The sequence below is a fragment of the Urocampus carinirostris genome, chromosome 5 (genome assembly GCF_059441175.1).
Source record: "Urocampus carinirostris isolate Australia breed hairy pipefish chromosome 5, RoL_Ucar_1.0, whole genome shotgun sequence".
NCBI lineage: Eukaryota > Metazoa > Chordata > Actinopteri > Syngnathiformes > Syngnathidae > Urocampus > Urocampus carinirostris.
The window spans coordinates 31,777,881-31,795,534 of NC_142353.1; the positions used below are offsets into that span (position 1 = coordinate 31,777,881).

Below are 17,654 nucleotides of genomic sequence, written 5' to 3' on the forward strand. Positions count from 1 at the left end.
ATTGACGCCGCCGGGTGCTAGCTTACCGCGTGGTGATGGATGAGCTTTTTACATTTTTTTTTAGGGCTTGGTATGAACCACGACTTATAACCCAGCAGATGAAGCTTTATCGTCAAATCGATGCGTTCGCTGGCGTTGGGTCTCAGAGTAGATCTTAAACGTTGCTGAACACCGGCCAAAATACTCACAAAATTTCATCAGGCTGCTTAATGTTTCCCGGAGGAACGCGTTGGATTTATATTCCGTCACATCTGCAAGATATTTTTATGTGAGGAATATATAGGTCAGATGTGCATATAAGTACTGGAGATCCAGGCATGAAGTTTACGGGAACAATTTAAGAATTCGCTCCTGTTAGCTGCTTGGTTAGCTCAAATACGACTGATTCTCGGGAGAGCAATCGCACATCTTGTGAGGGCAGTTTTCACTGGGACCCATTGCGAAAAAATACAATACAGAAAAACACAGTTGATATAGTTTAGGACCATTTCCCAGTATTTACAAAGCTTGTGAGATTCTGAACTGAAATAAGAGAAAGGCATTGTGGGAGGTAGTTCAGCCTATGGCGTATCAATGCTGTGATGGGTGTATCAAAGTCAAATGAACAGAGGGCCAAATAAAAACCAGTCGAGTGGGACTCATCCGATATTGACACAAAAGGCGCGTAAAGTAGGGATGCAAGAATTTGTAAAAAAAAAAAGCCTAATTTTTCAGACCCGAATTGCAATTTAAATTTTCAATTTTAAAAGAAAACTGCATTTTCCAGGGAGATCATAAACATAGTGACACGCATAACATAACTTGACGTACTTGCACTATGTTGACTATTTTTTGCACCAAATGCATATTGCACAACCCTTACGATACCAACTGTATGTAACATAGTACATGCCGACATTTCTTTGTGTAAATATTGTGTAAATTATAACTATAACCTTATCCTCCTTGTATTTATAACCTTATCTTCTCCGTTCCTGTATCTTCTTGGTTTCTTTTATCCTCACTGTGAATATGTGAAACTAGAGTGCCATGCCCAATTTCGTTGTCACAATATGTTAACCCATTTTGTAACAATGACAATAAAGGTATATTCTATTCTATTCTATTAGAGACTGAGAGTGTACAACTGTAACATAACATCAACTATCCATCCATCCATCCATTATCTCCACCTCTTATCCTCAGTAGGGTCACGGGGGTGCTGGAGCACATCCCAGCCATCTTCGGGGCAGTGGGCAGGGGACACCCTGAACTGGCTGCCAGCCAGTCGCAGGGCACACAGAGACAGTCAATTCACTCGCTCATTCACACCTAGGGGCAATTTGGACCGGACAATTAATCTAACCTGCATGTTTTTGGAATATGGGAGGAAACCGTAATGCCCGGAGGAAACCCACCCAAGCACGGGGAGAACAGGCAAACTCCACACAGGGGGTTTGATCTCATGACCTCAGAACTGTGCGGCACACGCGCTAACCACTGCTCCACCGTGCTGCATCAACTATAGATGGACAAATAAAAACAGAATTGCAGTTGAATAAATGGTTTTCATTGTCATTATACGAAAGTAAAACAAAATTGGAGGGCTATTCCTTTCAGTGTAAGAAAACGATTTAGAGAAAGGCTGGCTAGTTACACGCTAGCGTCGGGTCCCTGCGAAATCTCAAGGTCTTTGTGATGATTAAAATACAGGAGTCCCAAATGTAGTGGTTCTCCACGAGTAGTACCTCCAAGTCGCGCGTTTCATGGGTAATGGATCTGATGTTGGTGACTAGCCACGTTCGGCAGTGATGGTTTAAAAGTTCTTAGCCTAGCTTTTAGCTTTCCCTTCCAACGCCGCTTCAGTCAATTTCCGGTCGCGATTAAATTCAGGCAGAACCCGCTGGCAATCAGCTTTTCTTTGCGCTTTTCTGACTCAGAGTCGAATTAAATAAATGAATTCATTTTTAATGTAACGAGCCACTAAAGCTACGAGCTGTGGCGTTTGTTTTGGTGGCCATTTGTGAAAGGGCTGTTTGACTGACTGGCAGCTTACACCAGCCTATCAAAGTCTTGTACACACGTCTTGCAAACTTAGCCCCGCCATTATTGGCTGGTGCCATTAAGGCCTGCTTCCGATTGGCCGGCGCTGTTAAACCACGAAATGTAACAATTCTCATTGGCCAAATACTCATTCTTTTTAAATAACAAACTGGAACTATGAATCCTACACTTACATCACGATATTGATTGCAGCCATAACAAATAGCTTACCTTATTAGGGCGCCTTATAATCCGGTGCAATTTATATGCCGGAAAATACGGTGGATAAAATTGGAAATGCATAGCTGCAAATCAATGATACTACGTACGGCAACTGTTCTGCCTTTGAGTAACATAAAAGTGGTTTTGGAGTGCCTCCTTGTGGTTAACATGTTAATTGTAAATGTTAATTTAAAATTTAAAGAATATCTGGTCAGATATGTTTACCTTTTTAATAAGATTGATAAATTTGAGGTCACACATTTATCATATTTTCTTCTTTTTTTTCCACATACAGGGTTTACCTGGCCCGATAGGTGCGATCGGACCGAAGGGAGTCGAGGTGAGTCCAATGTCAGCATAGAGCAGTGGTCACCAACATGGTGCTTGTGTTGCACCAGGTAGCTCCTAAAGAACTCCTGGTTAGATCATGGACCATTTTGGAAAATGGCCAACATTGATAGGTCACTACAATTGTTTTTTTTTAGGGATATGTGATGTAAACAATGGAAAATATGTATGTTTTTTACTGTTGGTATCTGTTTTCTAACTGGCATACGTTTTCAATAATATTACCAGCGTCTTTACATGCATGATCAAGTTTTAATGATAACTGTGACTACATCTTTTTAGAATCAGCCTTTTAATGTTGTATGTCCCTTGGCACCCTTTTTCGAAGGAAATGCTCTTCTGGTTGATTACAGTAACATAGTAATATCACAATGAAATGAAATGATCATAGCATAGTAACAAAATAATATCACGACGTTCAGTTATGTACATATCATCTGGTGACCTTTTTCGAGGAAGGTGCTTGTCTGGTTGACGTTAATAAGATAGTAATAACACAATAATAACATAGTAACTACATAGTAATAAGCTTAACAGTGACCAGGTTCATTTTTTGAAAGATATGCTTTTGTTTTTGACTAATAATTTAGTAATAACACAATGATAACGTAGTAACATAACAGTTGTTATTTATGAAATGCATATCAAACTGGTAGCCCTTTGCAACAATACATAGCAAAGAAGAAGTTCTCTACTTGAAAAAGGTGGGTGAACCCTGGCACAGAGTCATAAATCTGTGTTTTATTCAAGTTTTTTGGATTTATTGTGCATGTTTCTCCACCGAGGAGATAGGATTTATCAGAGATTCTTGTGGCGAGCGTATGTGCCCTTGGACTACATCGTGGAAGCCAGCACCATGCAGTCCATGGGCATATACACCTGCCTCAAGACATTGCACCTCCGGAACGCCGCTCCGATATCTGCCGTTACTGTCTTGAAAGGTTGTGTTTCCTTACTTGGTAAGCCATCTCCTTCATCCACCTTCCTCTCCTTATCTCTTTAGGGCCCCATCGGCATCCCTGGGCTCTTTGGCCTTCCTGGTCCTGATGGAGAGAGAGTGAGTGTTAGCGGTGTTGCTCTCTGAATGGTTCAATTGGCCCGTTTCAAATTCATTAGACGGAACAAGAAAGGTCTGGCGGTGAGAATTAGAACTTGTCATGGTGGATAATTGGATATTGTGAGATCTAAAAGTTTTAAACTCAATCAATTTGTTTCAATAAGTGAGGACCTCGGACCAGTGCTGTTGGTGCTACAACAAAGTCGGTGTGATTTAAGATTTGATGAGTTATACTAATGGTTACATACTAAAAAGTGATGCTAACGGCTAAATGCTAACTTCTTTATGCAAACATTTTTTGGTAATGGCAATATTGTAACAACTTCATTTTTACAAATTATGCTAATGGATTCATGTTAATGAATTATACTAATGGTTACATACTAAAAAGTGATGCTTCTTTATGCTAAAAAATTTTGGTAATGGAAATATTTTAACGACTTCATATTTACAAATTATGATAATGGGTACATGTTGATGAGTTATGCTAACAGATACATGCTAAAAAGTGATGCTAACGGCTAAAGGCTAGCTTCTTCATGCTAAACATTTTTGATAATATGCTAACGACTGAACAAATTGAATGGGCTCAATGCATTTCGGATGGGTCAATTCAAATAGAATGGCTTATTCCTTTTAAACATGTGCATTTTAAATGTTCTGAAAGTGTAATAACAGTGTTACTACTATGTTATTACCTTGAATGTGATTTTTTAGACCTCCACAAGGCATATCCTTGTCGCTAACTGTTATGGGCCCATCTCAAATGCACTTGCCAGTACCGGGGGGGTGGGGGGGCGGAGTCCCCCCACAGAACCAAGTAAAAAATGACAAATACATCTTTCTGAGTTAATAACTTTATGCTAACTCATAATGCTAACAACTCAACGCTACCGGTTCTCTACCAACATCTTCCAGATCAATCACAACTCTTACAATTGCCGCGGGAATTGTCTAGTTACATTTATATTTTATACGGCATAAACATTTGTCAATTACAACAACAATTTTAAAGAGTTTAAGGGGAGCTGCTTTTTTTGGCTGGGGGAGTTCAGCTGTGTTCCATCCAAAAATGGAACACAGTCAGATGATTGATACAAGCAAACTCCAGCTCACAGGCCAAAAGATCCTCATTTGTGTATTTGTTGATTACTCCGAGACATTTCCGTGGTATTTTTCGCCGCCATGGCAAAAATACCACAGTTGCATACATCCACTTGTAGTGTAAGTCTATGCTTCAATGAGCCTCAAATGAGCACACTTTGTAAACAGATGCAAACATGCACGGTGCATTGTTGATTTTGGTGTGTGACATTAAATAAATAATCCTTTATTTGATGTAAGTGTTTATTGTGGAAACAATGTATATTTTTGCTCTTAAAGTGACGCAGAAATTCCACGATGTACGTAAAAATCCACAGAACGAATTCATAGAAAAAAACAACACAAAATTTGAAACTGAACACTCTGTTTTACACCGCATACACATTTGTCAACTACAGCAAATTTTTAAAAGAATGAGGGGAGCTGCTTCATTTGGCTGTGGGGGTCAGCTGCATTCCATCCAACGATGATGTGAATTTCTGCGTCTGTTCTGATTCGTCAAGTAATACAGGAAAAGTTAGAAAACTCCCCAGTTTTGGAATGTTCAAAATGGAGCCTTACCGAAAGTAGCGCAAGAGGGATCCCTTTTTCACACTTGTTTGTTTTTGTTTCAGGGAATTCCTGGCATTTTCGGCAAGAAGGGCGAGATGGGTAGGCCGGTAAAGTTTTCTCTCAACCCACTTTTCATCATTCTCATTTACAAAGAAGTATATTCCAGCTCATGATTTTCATAAAAACATACATGTTTTTCATAATTGATGTGTGAATAATTTTTTGCGAACGTTTTACAGTGCTTAGCGAAAGTACTGGCCTCCCAAGATCTTTTTGTGATATTGCCATATATCAGGCTTCAACCTTGAGGCAAAAAAACTGTAAAAAGTTTGTAAAAATTAACATGTGAGGCACAATCTTGAAGTGGAACAAAATTATGTCAAAATTTCATACTAGATTTACAAGAAAAAAAAAGAAAAGTAGGTATTTCAAAAGTATTAGTCCCCTGTTCTCTCAGCTCAGCCCACTGACTCCAGAAGTTCCCTGATGACTTCTTAATGATCCAATGTTGACGTAAATGACAGAGTACATTTGTGTGTCATCATGTCTGGGTTTAAACACACCTGCTCAGAGGTCTTTGAAAGGAGACACCGGAGGACAGACAGCTTTATGAGAACCAAAGAACACACCAGAGTAACATTACACATCACCCCGAAAGCACCATCTCCACTGTCAAACATGGTGCTGGTGGCAGCATCATGCCCTAGGGTTGCTTTTCTTCAGCAGGGCCTGGGAAGATTGTTAGTGTAGCTGGAAGGATGGCTTGAGCCAAATACTCTGCAATTCTGACAGAAAATCTGTTGGAGTCAGCAAAGACGTGAGAATGGGGCGCAGGTTCACCTTGCACCAGGACAATGACCCTAAACATAAGGCGATTTCTACAATGGAAGGCTTTAAAACTAATTGTATAAAGTTCAAATGGCCAAGCCAAACCCCAGACTTCAATCTTTAGAGCAATTGTGGAAAGATCTGCAAAATGCTGTGCACAAACGATCGCCATCAAACCTTAAGGAACTTTGTCTATTTTTGTAAGGAAGAATGGGCAAATATTTCTGTTTCAAGGTGTCCAAAACTTATAAAGACATCCCCAAAAAGACCTGTGGCTCTGTTCGCAGAAAAAGGAGGTTCTGCAAAATATTACCTGATAGGGGGCCAAAAATTACTACTCTTACTAATTATTATTTGTTGGAACAATGTAAAATGTTGGATAAATTCGGTTCCATTCCATGATTTTGTATCACATGTTGATGATTCTTAGATTTTTTTTTGTTTTATCCATAAGTTTGCAGCCTGAAATACAGATGCTCCCCTACCTACGACCATTCGACTCACGAAAAACAGTAGATACGAACATTTTTTTCGCGATGACGAAATATATCTGGACACTGCTGTTAGATTTAGATTTAGTTAGATTTTGTTTTAAGTGAGTAGAGGACATTAGTGTAGTGCTTCTTTCCGCTGCTACCAGCGTGTGGCACTGTGAGAGGTCATCCAGCATCCACCCGGAAGAAGAAATCTGCTTCCTCTGTCTAGTTCGTGTGTAAACATTCTATACTGTATCTCGAGCGGGCTTATCGAACTTTTTATTGTTTAATATCTCGTGAATCCATTCATTATGGTTGGTGTAAAGTGTAAAGAAGAGACTAGCCGTTTCCTTTGCAATTAAAGTGAAATAAGAAAGCTTGATGCGGTTGAGAAAATTGTTGGATTGCTTTTTTTCGGCCACTTTTTACCATCATTCTTGAAGCCCATCTTCCAAAAGTAAGTTAGACTTAACCTTATTTATCTTTATAGAGCATATTATTTTAGGAAATGTTTACTTTTTAGTACAAAACAATCCAGGTTACTAATACAAGCCTTACACATATAAACCTCAAACATACAAAATATAGCACTGAAGCAACTTACGAACAAATTCAAGTTACAAACAATTGTCGTTTGTAAGTAGGGCAGCGTCTGTATGGCAAACAGTACTTTGTCAAGTCACTGAAATAGCGTATTCCGCTAACACGAGATGTCAGTCGCGGTCCTGGCCCTTCGGCACTCGAACAAAGCCTGTCGTCAATGGCGCCTGGAAGTCAGCCTTCCATCCGCCATTGCTTACATGGAAAATTGGCGACGGCGTTCGTAAGCGCTCGTGTCAACGTGACGGGTCCCAGCGGGCGAGTCTGACCGTACGTTTCGACACCAAAAGACTGCCAAAAGCAGGCCTCCTCAAAATAATTCGCTCTCGGTGAGCTCATTTCACTTGCGTAATGTTCTTCCTAATCTTTCCTGAGTCAGCAGAATCGAGCGGTCCGCCTGTTGCTGGTTCTAAAACAATCTTTTATTTTTCCTGTCGAATCGGTTAAATAAATTAGGCGAACAAATAACAGCCCAAAATAAAAAGACGTGCCAGTTTGTTAAAGACTCGCATGGGTTTCTGATTAAGCCCAGACGTTTATTGGCATTTTTGGAAGGAGGCGATATTTTCCACATTTCCTGTGGGCTTCACATTGCACCAATTACCGCTTATTGCTTTATCCGCATCAGCCAAACTTTCCAGATCAGATGCAAAACCAAAATCTAGAAAAAAAAAGGATCTTTTCATACAGGGAACTCTCCTTTATCATGGGGGGTACATTCCAAAAATACCACTTGATATGTGAATTCTTTGAAGTAGCAACCTTTATTTTTTGTACAATTATCATACAATAAATATGTTATTCCTTCGCTACTTTGCACTATGTACTTCGCCGTTCGAAAAGTATAAATACAAATTTAGGCATATTAAACCAAAAATTACTAGATTCCGGATGTCAAGACACGTTTATTTATTTTTTGTCAGGGCCGCAATCCATTTTTTTGTCAATGATCCCGCGCAATATGCAGTGCGGCCGCGTTCCATTACTCCCAACGGCAAATTGCTGCAACTGGGTAGGAGCAAACCCCACATTTTTTGGGCTTTTCCTTTATTTTTTGTCGTTAGTACCGCCTTAAATCGCGTGTCCACGATCCATTATCGCCAATCGCATATGACTGTAAGGGTATAACAAGAGGTCATACTTTTGTTGGGCCTGGTGGCTCTTTCTTGTCATTTTAATGCCTAAAATGCACTGCACTTGTGCGTCTGCCATCTATTATCCCTGATGACATATTGCCTTTAGCAGCGACCAGCACAGCACACTTCTTTGTTGTTATTTCTGCCTAAAGGGGACTCTACTCGTGAAGCCATTATCCCTAATCCCATATTAATGCGAGGGTGGACAAGCAGAAGTCACTTCTCTCTGGAGACGTGCCATTCTGATACTTCTGAAATGAAATGCACAGTTGTGGCCACGATTCATTATCCCTAGTTGACTCCTGAACTGCGCTGTTTTGTTCCTGATTCATTATCCGCAGTTGACAATCGCTGTGAGCAGGACCCAGCAGGACAAACATTAAAAATTGGAAGGGGCGGGTTACTTCCCAGATTGATTCCAAATTCCAAACTGCTGCGAGGGTGTACTGGTAAAAGCCACTTTTTTCAGGAGGTGGGTGCACCAATTTGGCTGCGATCCATTATCCCTTGTCGACTAGTCCTGTGAGCAGGGGCTGGCAGAGAGCATTTTTTTCTAGATTTTGGCCGCTGAAGCATGCCATTATGACCCACCTAAAATGAACTCTACTGTTTAGTGTGTGATCCATTATCCTTTGTCCATGATCGCTAAGAGCTGGGGATGAAAGAGCATTTTTTTTTTTTTTTTTCCATCTAAAATGAACATCACCTGTTTGGCTAAAATGCTTTAACCCCAATCCCATAATGCTGCAAGTGAGAACCGGCAGAAGGCACTTCCGTCGGTAGGTGGAACATCTCTTCTGAACTAAAGTGAAATGCACGTTTGTGGCTGCAATCCATTATCCCCTATGATTATTGAAAGCAGCGACCGGCAGAGTAAATTTGATTTTTCGGTTCAAGCTACTGAAGCGTGCCATTGTGGCCTTTCTAAAATAAACTTCACTGCTTTCGCCTCAATCCATCATCCCTAGTTGACAATTCCAGTAAGTAGGGACAGAGAGAGCATGGCGAATTTTACTCCTGTCCCTTTCGCCTAAAATCAACGGTACCCATGCGGCCGCGAAGCCTTATCCCTGTTCGACTATTGCTGCGAGCGAGGACTGATAGAGCGCTCGGTAAAAATGGGGGGATTTTTGCGTATTGCTGGGGTTGTTTGGTCCTCTTAACCATGATGAAGAAGGGATTATAGTACTTTATTATGCATGAAACCAAAAATGCAAATAGAATCCTGTACAGACATTATTTTTCTTTTAACAAATAACAACAGTACCGTCAAATCATGTTTAATAATGTGAACTCAAGCTGGGAGAATGTTTAACCAATCAGAATGCAGAACACAATGCCCGATGGAAATCATTGAAGTAGCAAAAAGCAAACAACGTTGTAGCGAGTGCTGACTGTAAATAACCTCATTTATCAACCTGACTTTTCCGACCACGTGCATATTGACATTGGCACTCCGTCGATTTTTGTTCTAATGGAATCCCCAGATCGGGTCGCAATTAGAAAAAGCTGAGCTAGCATTTAATACCTTCACGGGCCAAAAGGGTTTAGTGGAGCATGCGGGCGCGCGCCGATGGCTTCTGACACGCACGCTTTTGGAATTTCCTGCCAGTCTTTCAGAAACTGAGCCGGGGGAGTGAAACTGAAGGGATCTGCTCGGTCTTCATTTGCAAACTTCTTAACACTTCACGCACAATCGAATGCAGGGAGAAGTGTATGACTGTGAAAAAGCCGATCCGTTGCACATAATAACCTGGTCTGTCTGCTTAGGGATTTCCTGGCGACTTTGGAGAAAGAGGACCACCTGGTCCTGATGGGAACCCCGTAAGTATATGATGAGATTAGTAACATAGTATGGAACCCATTCAACGACTTTAAGTTTGTGCACGAGACCCGTTCTGAGGTGGGGATTATCAAGTGTAATTGAAGTATAGCAATGGATAGAAACCTATGGTAATTATCGTAAATTCCAGACTATAGAGCGCACCTGATTATAAGCCGCACCCACCACATTTCGAGAGGAAAACCGATTTTGTACTTACACAAGCCGCACCTGTATATAAGCCGTATGCGCCCACATTAAAAAAATGTAATACAAAATTTACCCAGACCCGACTTTAAGTCTGGCGATTGTAACTGAATATCCTTCATTAAAGTACACAGTCCAAAAATCACAGCCGACTAAATGAATGTAAAATTATATCGGTACTTAAGGTTTGATGCAGACCGGCAGAGTCCGGGTCCCGTTGAAAGTAATCCAAAGAAAAAAAGTGTATATTTTCAAAGGTAAGGGTGGGAAAAATATATATCCACTATTGTCCGCCGTGTCCACAAACACTCACCTTTACCGGTCCCCACTTCCTGTCAGCCCGCGTTTGTTACGCCCCTTCTTTTTAATTCGCCCGTCCGAAAAATATCAGAATAAGTGTCCAAAATACATACAAATAAGTACATTACAAAAATATACAGTTGCAAGTACATGATATACATGGTTATACATATTTACAAAAAAAGACGGTACACCGAGAGAGTTTTCAAAGCTTTAATAATAATAATATAACTTTCATCCCAAACGATGCCTGTGACAGGTAGCAACACGCTCGCAACACAGTGAACGGGTCTGTTAAAAAAACATACCGTACTTGTAAAAATCACGGTAAACCGTCCTCATCTTCCTCCTTACAACTGAAGCCATCAAAGTCGTTTCCCTCAGTGTCGGAAAGAAACAGTGTCATATAGATGTCGTCCCACGCTCCCGTAGCCTCACTCGCGCGGTCACTGTCGCTGGTGTGCCCTCCTCTCTGTCACGGCTTTTCGGAACCCGTTGGTGATGGTGGATTTTTTTATGCTGTCCCACGCTGTCAGGATCCACTGGCAGACTTGCGAAAAAGTTGCCTTTTGCATGCGGCCAGTTTTAGTGAAAGATTTCTCGCCGCTAGTAAAGCTAAGAAGTTGCAGTCTTCCTCGGCACATATATTCCACTGGTCTAAATCTTACCTTTTGTACTCGAGCGCCGCTGGCGGCCGTTAGAAAAATTACATAAATCGGCCGCATCACTGAATAAGCCGCAGGGTTGAAAGTTTGGGGAAAAAGTAGCGGCTTATAGTCCGGAATTTACGGTAGTTAATGCCTTCCGAACCGTCGCCAGCCCAGATAAATACGTTAAAATAAATGAGTAGTACATAGTAAGTAAAATTTACGTGTAATATATGTGCATAAAGCTCAATAATATAATAAACAAACATTAATTTAAATTGAAAAATGAAAGTGGATCCACCTTTGGTGTGACGTGACTTGAGGTGGTCGAGTGGCGTAGCGGGTGGATGCAGAGAGAGGAAAAGACAATGGATTAAATATCAAAATGATTTTAACCCCCGAGAGAAACACAATAACCATTTTCTTCTTTAGAAAACTATGACCTGTAGATTCTCTTGGGTTAAAAATTCCTCTTGCGAGAATTCTCCTGCCCTCAAAAGACTTCATTGCTGTATTCACCTCTTTTTCCTCAACAATAGTCCAGATCATCGATCGATTACACCCTTGTCACTTAGCGATTGAAACAATGTGTGTGCTTTCTTCACATCTCTTGATAATTGCAGACTTGGTTTCCATGGTTATTATATTTTTGCTTCTACATTCGGCATTACTTTGCAGCCATAGCGAATAAACAGATTACAATAAAACACACATGCAAAGTCTTTAGGAATTTATATCATGTCGACCACTAGCATAAAGGCATCTTAGAGTCGTAAGTTTAAATTTTTTGTGAAGTTTTTGGGCATGTGAAAGATTTTGATGTCATACAGTGGGGAAAATCCCATAACGAGAGGCTGACAAAAGAACCTTACTCCTTATTGTAAAGTAGGGACGTCCTGTCCCGGGGGTTTACTGCAGAATATTTTTTGCTTTTTCCTAATATTCCTAGTTGAAGCTGCTTTTTAGCCGTTGGAGTAAAGTCACAAATAACCAAGAAAGAAACAAAACACACGGAGAGTTGATATAATTTAGTATGCCGATAGCAGCTAGGGGAGGAACGTTGTACAACCTTAAGGGAGTTCTACCTTAGAAGTTCCATTGTGCTTGGGGAAGAGAAGCAGTATGTGTCCTTGTTTTGACATAGAAATAATCTTTGAACGTTCGAGAAAAAAAAAAAAAAAAACTATGCTAGTAAAATCCCAACTGCTCAGGGCAATAAAAACACAAACGTGCTTCTGGTAGAGAAGGTGTGATTCTCTAATTGTATGTAGTCTTAGGAGTCTTTGATGGTTTCCTCATTAGGGTTTCCAGTGAGAAGGTCCCAGAGTAATGGGCCACATGTGTAGGAACAGGGTTGGGTAGGGTTACTTTAACTTGATTACTTTCAATTACGTTTGGATTACTCCAATAGCAAGTATGCTAATAAAAGACAAAAGAAACTAAATATGGGCAGCACGGCGGCGCAGTGGTTAGCGCATGTGCGGCACAGTTCATGTCTTGGGAACCTCCTGCGTGGGTTCAAATCCAGCTCCAGACTTCTTGTGCGGAGTTTGTATGTTCTCCCCGTGCTTGTGTGGGTTTCCTCCGGGCACTCCGGTTTCCTCCCACATTCCAAAAAGATGAATTTTAGGTGAATTGGCCGGTCCAAATTGTCCCTAGGTGTGAATGAGCGAGCGAGTTGTCTGTCCCCGTGTGCCCTGCGATTGGTTGGCAACCAGTTCAGGGTGTCCCCTGCCCACTGCCCGATGATTGCTAGGATGGGCTCCAGCACACCCGCGACCCTACTGAGGATAAGCGGTGCAGCTAATGAGATGAGATGAGAGAAACTAAATATGAATAAAATGATGACTCACAACACGTGGTAAGCTTTCTCTCCTGGCTTTGATCTCTGGAAAAACTAACATAAAATGCGACAGAAACAAAATGAAAATAAATCCAAACAGCTTGCCAACATCATTTTTGCCGTTCCATGTATTCCCGTTACTCCCCAAGCCTGCACAAAATTTAATAATTTTATTCATATTTAGTTTCTTTGGTCTTTTCTTAGCATATTTGGTATTGGAGTAATCCAAAAGTAATTGAAAGTAATCAAATTAAAGTAACCCTACCCAACCCTGTGTAGGAAATGATCAACTTGAGTACTCATTCACTACCAATAAAGGCTAGAAATGTGGAAAATCAGTTTTGAATTAAATACCATTGACAGTTTTAGATACCAATCCTTCATTTTGCATCTAAATAGGTTTGATAAAGGCTTTCATGGCACAGTCTGTTCATGACATTTTTCCTCATTAATGAAAGGGGCAAATGTGAGGAGCATATTGGATATTGCTATGAAAGTCTTTATTCTATACCTAGATAAATTGAAAATGTCATGAATCAGAACAGGATCAGGACCCAAACGCGTCATGCACGTTAGGCAGCGGTTTGGTGTGGAAAGACAATACCGGATAGGACGGGACAGACAGACAGGATAGATAATGAAACAGGATATCGAAAATAAACAGGACAAACAAGACGGGAACAAAAACTGGAGAGAATAACAAATAGGACAAAAATAGACGGAAACGAAACTGGAAACTGATATTAAACAGGACAAAAATAAACGGGAACAATACCGGATTGGAAATACCAACAGAAAACGGAACCGAGTCAGAACCCATGTCTTGCGGGGCAGAGGTTCGTTGACGGACTGACAAAGTTAGAGAGAGCGCATTGAGCTTAAAAAGACTGAAGCCAATCTGTTAATGAGCCGCAACATGGCAACCGTGACAGAAAATAGAGAATTGTTGTCTAAAACCGTCAATGGCACCAAATTCTGAACATATTTTTACGTCTTCAGATGTCAATAGTATTGAATGAGTTTAAGTCAAATACATTTGGTGAATTTAAAAAAACTAAACCTTGCTTGTGATATTTAGTGCCTCCTCAAAACATTCTGTAAAAAAAACATTGATTCGAAAACTAGAAAAACATACATACTCTATCATACCAATATTAACCATCCATCCATCCATATTTCCATATATCTATTATCCCCAGTAGAGTCACAGTGGGTGGTGGAGCCCATCCCAGCTATCTTCGTGCAGTGTCTCCCTGAATTGGTTGCCAGCCAGTTGCAGGGCCATACCAAAATATATTTTTCCATCCATTATCTGCACTGCTTATCCTCAGTAGGGTCGCGGGGGTGCTGGAGCCATTCACAGTCATCTTCGGGCAGTGGGCAGGGGACACCCTCAACTGGTTGCCAGCCAATCGCAGGGCACACAGGGACAGACAACTCATTCGCTCATTCACTCCCAGGGACAATTTGGACCGGCCAATTAACCTGACAAGCATGTTTTTGGGTTGTGGGAGGAGACCAGAGTGCCCGGAGGAAACCCACGCAAGCACGGGGAGAACATGCAAACTCCACACATGGGGTTTGATCTCACGACCTCAGAACTGTGCTGCACACGTGCTAACATATTATTTTTAATCTAAAAAAGAATCGTAGGTCAAGAAAATCTCAATTTTTTACATAGTGAAATCCCTACTGAAGGTCGCCGCCATGTTTGTCTGGTATCTAGCTGCTATGCATTTGCAGTGATCGTTTGGCATTGGGTTTCCTCCGCATTAGACAACTGTGTCCTTCATGCAGAGTTCCCCCTTAGCCAGCCTTTAGAGGTGAATTGAAGTCTATATCGGTCTATGGCACTAAATTCTGGACTGGTTTTCAACATGTTTAGTCGTCATTGGTAGTGAATGACCCTTTCCTTTCATCTTTTTTTCACTCAAGGCTAACACATCAACCTTCCTTTTAGTCATCATCTTTCCGATCTCCTCTTTCTTCCACTCTGTCGCTTTACTTCCACATCCTCTCACATTTAGTGAAAACTAATTTGTTTAGGTGTTTGGGCATTTGGGATGGCCATGGTCCAAAAATGTTTGAGTAGGTTTTTTGCTACTTTTTTATTTTTATTTTATTTTTTATTTTATTATAATTTTTTTACATATTCTTTGTTTTTGTATGTGTTTGTCTTGCTGTCGGTCACCCCTCTCTAGGGATATGACCAGGGTAGACAGATAGTTTGATAGATAGAATAGGTAGTGAATGAGTTCAGTGTCTTTGTCAACAGAGTGTTTTCTTACGCAACCAAATCGGGGCTGAAGGTACAAGTGGTACCTTGAGGAGGTAGGAACCCACATAGAAGCTCAGACCTAGAACCAAATCTGCTTTGGTCACTCAGTCTCGTGCAACAGCTCAAATGGAAGGGGATATCATTTCTTAGGATCAACTGCAATGGTCTGACCTCTAAGGTCCTCACCCTCAGGTCTCATTTCCTGTCTGGTTTAGGAAGTAGGTCACTATTGGTGGCTTTCATCTCCTTTGGAGAACCGGAGGAGGTTTCAGGAAGGCGGGGGAGAGGATGTGGGCATGGCATGTGGCTGCCGGATTGATAACCTGGACAACAGAAGACTCTGTGTTGGGCTCCAAGCGTCTATAATTGAAATCCAAAACCTGCACGGAAATGCTTTGAATTATCTTGCGTGAATGGGTTTAATTCAAAGGTGCTAAATATGCGGGCCGCAGGCCGGATGAGGCCCGCCAAGGGTTTTGAATCAGGCCCGTGAGACCACACTAAGAGAAGCAAAAGAGAAAAATAAGCTACACTTTTAAATATGTCCACTTGACTCCCAAAGTAAATGGAGCGGTATTTCTTTATTTTCCTCTCTCTTTCCCCCTATCCTTCCTTTCTCTGATCCTTTCTTTCTTTATTTCATTTTCTTTATTTCTTTATTTCATTTTCTTTATTTCTTTATTTCTTTCCTTTTCATCATTTCTTTCTTTCTTTCTTCCATGTGAGAAATCTTTCTTTTTCTTTCTTTCTTTCTCTGTGTTTCTTTTTCTCACTCTCTGTGTCTCTTTATTTTTGTCTTTTTTTCATTGTTTTCTCTCTTTCTATCTTCTCTATCCTTCTATCCTTCCCTTTTTCACACTTTTCTTTCCCTCTGTCTCCCTTTTCTGTGTATTTCTTTCTCTCTCTCTTACCCCCTTTCTTTTTCCTTCTTTCTTTGTTTTCTGTATCCGTCTCTCTCTTTCTATCTGACTCTCTCTTGCCTTTCTTTTTCCTTCTTTCTTTTTTTCTGTACCTCTCTCTCTTTCTCTCTCTCTCTCTCCCCTTACTTTCTCTCTATCTCTATCCCCCTCACTTCTTCTACCATGTGGATCCTGACCTAAAATAACGCCCATTGTGTCTCCTTCCTTTTTAAGGGTGATCTTGGAGTTGCAGGCCCTTGTGGAGTTCCTGGTCTTCTTGTAAGTGTTAAAACCGGCCCATAAGCCGATTAACATTTGGTATTTGGAGTAATTTATCCGTCCTTTTGTGTGTGTCATTCTTAAAGGGAGAAATGGGTCCTACTGGCATTATGGGTTTACCAGGACCTCCGGGATTTAAGGTATACACTGAAACTCAATCCTCAAGGTACCGCAAGATATAAATAAAAAGGATTGCTCGTTATTCCTGAGGAATTTGTTTTTTTGCTTCCAAGGGAGTTCCAGGAAACTGCGGTGAACCCGGACTGAAAGGTGATAAGGTGATCTGAACCTGTATTTCTCATATTCTCATAAATCATTACAGTCTAGTCCGACTAACTGCCATAGGTACACAACGTCATCAACTTTCACTTTTTAACTCCTTCATTGCCAGCTTCAGAATACAGAATGGACCAGAACGCAACAGATAATACAGAAAGGAATAAAATAGGATAAAATAAAATATAATAGAAACGTTTTTCAATGATTTCCATATACAAATTTTGTGAGACTCTGGTGGATAAACAGTCTTAACTCATTTTAACTCGGGGGCCGGACTAGTGGATTAAAGAGAAAGAAAAAAGAGAGGAATAAATAAGATAAAGAGAGGGAGAGAAAGGTAGAGAAGGTGGGACAAAGAAAGAGCGAAATAGAGAAAGAGATAGAGAGAGAGCAAAAGAGCAAAAGAGCGTGAGAAACGAGATAAAAAGATAAATAGTGAGAGAGGGTAAAAGAAAGGGAGAGAGAATGAAAAGCAAAGGGAAGAGAAAGAGAGAAAAGAGAAGGGGAAAGAGAGAGAAAGAGTGAAAAGAGAGAAAAGAAAAAAAGGAAGAGAGAGCAAACTAAGGTAAAAAGACATTGAGAGAAAGAGACGAAACAAAGAGAAACAAAGAAGGAGAAAAAGCGATAGAGATAGAGTGAGAAAAAAAGGGAGGAAGAGAGAGAGAGAAATAAATACAAGTACAGGCACTTGGCTTTGGCAACATCAACCTGCTGCTCGTTTTTCTCTTGCGCTTCCCTCAGCATTGTCCCGCGGG

General features: G+C 40.8%; 1 protein-coding gene across 1 annotated transcript in view; it reads left to right on the plus strand.

Annotated features, from left to right (window-relative positions):
* Positions 1 to 17,654, plus strand: part of LOC148366049 (uncharacterized) — a 153,000-nt gene that overhangs the window by 72,358 nt on the left and 62,988 nt on the right. Inside the window, exons 10-16 of the mRNA XM_088334992.1 lie at positions 2,540 to 2,584; positions 3,596 to 3,649; positions 5,368 to 5,412; positions 10,116 to 10,169; positions 16,576 to 16,620; positions 16,707 to 16,760; positions 16,854 to 16,898. Of these exons, the coding sequence (XP_088191118.1) occupies positions 2,540 to 2,584; positions 3,596 to 3,649; positions 5,368 to 5,412; positions 10,116 to 10,169; positions 16,576 to 16,620; positions 16,707 to 16,760; positions 16,854 to 16,898 (342 nt within the window). The remainder of the gene's footprint in view (positions 1 to 2,539; positions 2,585 to 3,595; positions 3,650 to 5,367; positions 5,413 to 10,115; positions 10,170 to 16,575; positions 16,621 to 16,706; positions 16,761 to 16,853; positions 16,899 to 17,654) is intronic.